The sequence below is a fragment of the Myotis davidii genome, unplaced genomic scaffold, assembly GCF_000327345.1.
Source record: "Myotis davidii unplaced genomic scaffold, ASM32734v1 scaffold2107, whole genome shotgun sequence".
Classification (NCBI taxonomy): domain Eukaryota; kingdom Metazoa; phylum Chordata; class Mammalia; order Chiroptera; family Vespertilionidae; genus Myotis; species Myotis davidii.
The window spans coordinates 86,536-87,124 of record NW_006297596.1 but is presented as its reverse complement, the minus strand read 5'-3'; the positions used below and the strand labels follow the sequence as shown (position 1 = coordinate 87,124).

Below are 589 nucleotides of genomic sequence, written 5' to 3'. Positions count from 1 at the left end.
CACATCCAACCTTAGGGGCTCACTTTTGCCGGAAGTGACGGGGTTGAAGGCCTCACACTGATAATCCCCAGAGTCCTCCCTCCTGACGGGGTCTATGGTGAGGGTGCTGTTGCCCTGGGACAGCTTCATCCTGTATGTGAGCAGGAGATTCTGGTTCTTGAAGAGCCACCGGATGGAGATCCCCCTGTCATTTGTGATGCAGGTCAGGACCACCGCGTCCTTATGCTCTGTGACTGTGGCATTGCTGGCTCGAATGGAGGGCTTTCCCACGGGCTCTGTGGAGAACAGAGGAGGTGACTGACTGAGAGTGGGCTCCTTCCACAGTGATGTCAGTCACTCACAGTCCACAGTGATGTTTGTAAGGGTCACCAGAGGAGGACTCTGACCTCTGCAGGGTGAGGACATTTGTTCAGGTGACAGTCTGTAAGGAGAGGGCTATACCTCCCCTCTGCCCTTCATCACCTCAGGATGACCCCTACCTGTCTTCCTGGTTATCTGAGGTATTAGCACCAGGTGCCTTATAGCGTGTGTTCAGGATCTTCATCACCAGGTGGCATTTTCCACCCATTGACTTTTGTGTGACTCTTTC

The 589-nt window shown here is 53.8% G+C and overlaps 1 protein-coding gene across 1 annotated transcript in view; it reads right to left on the bottom strand.

Moving 5' to 3' along the window:
• Nucleotides 1-6: 6 nt before the first annotated feature.
• LOC102758593 (carcinoembryonic antigen-related cell adhesion molecule 6-like) overlaps nucleotides 7-589 on the bottom strand; it is a gene marked incomplete at its 3' end in the record, with an annotated part of 19,257 nt that continues 18,674 nt past the window's right edge. The window contains exon 5 of the mRNA XM_015570193.1: nucleotides 7-275. Within this exon, the coding sequence (XP_015425679.1) occupies nucleotides 7-275 (269 nt within the window). The remainder of the gene's footprint in view (nucleotides 276-589) is intronic.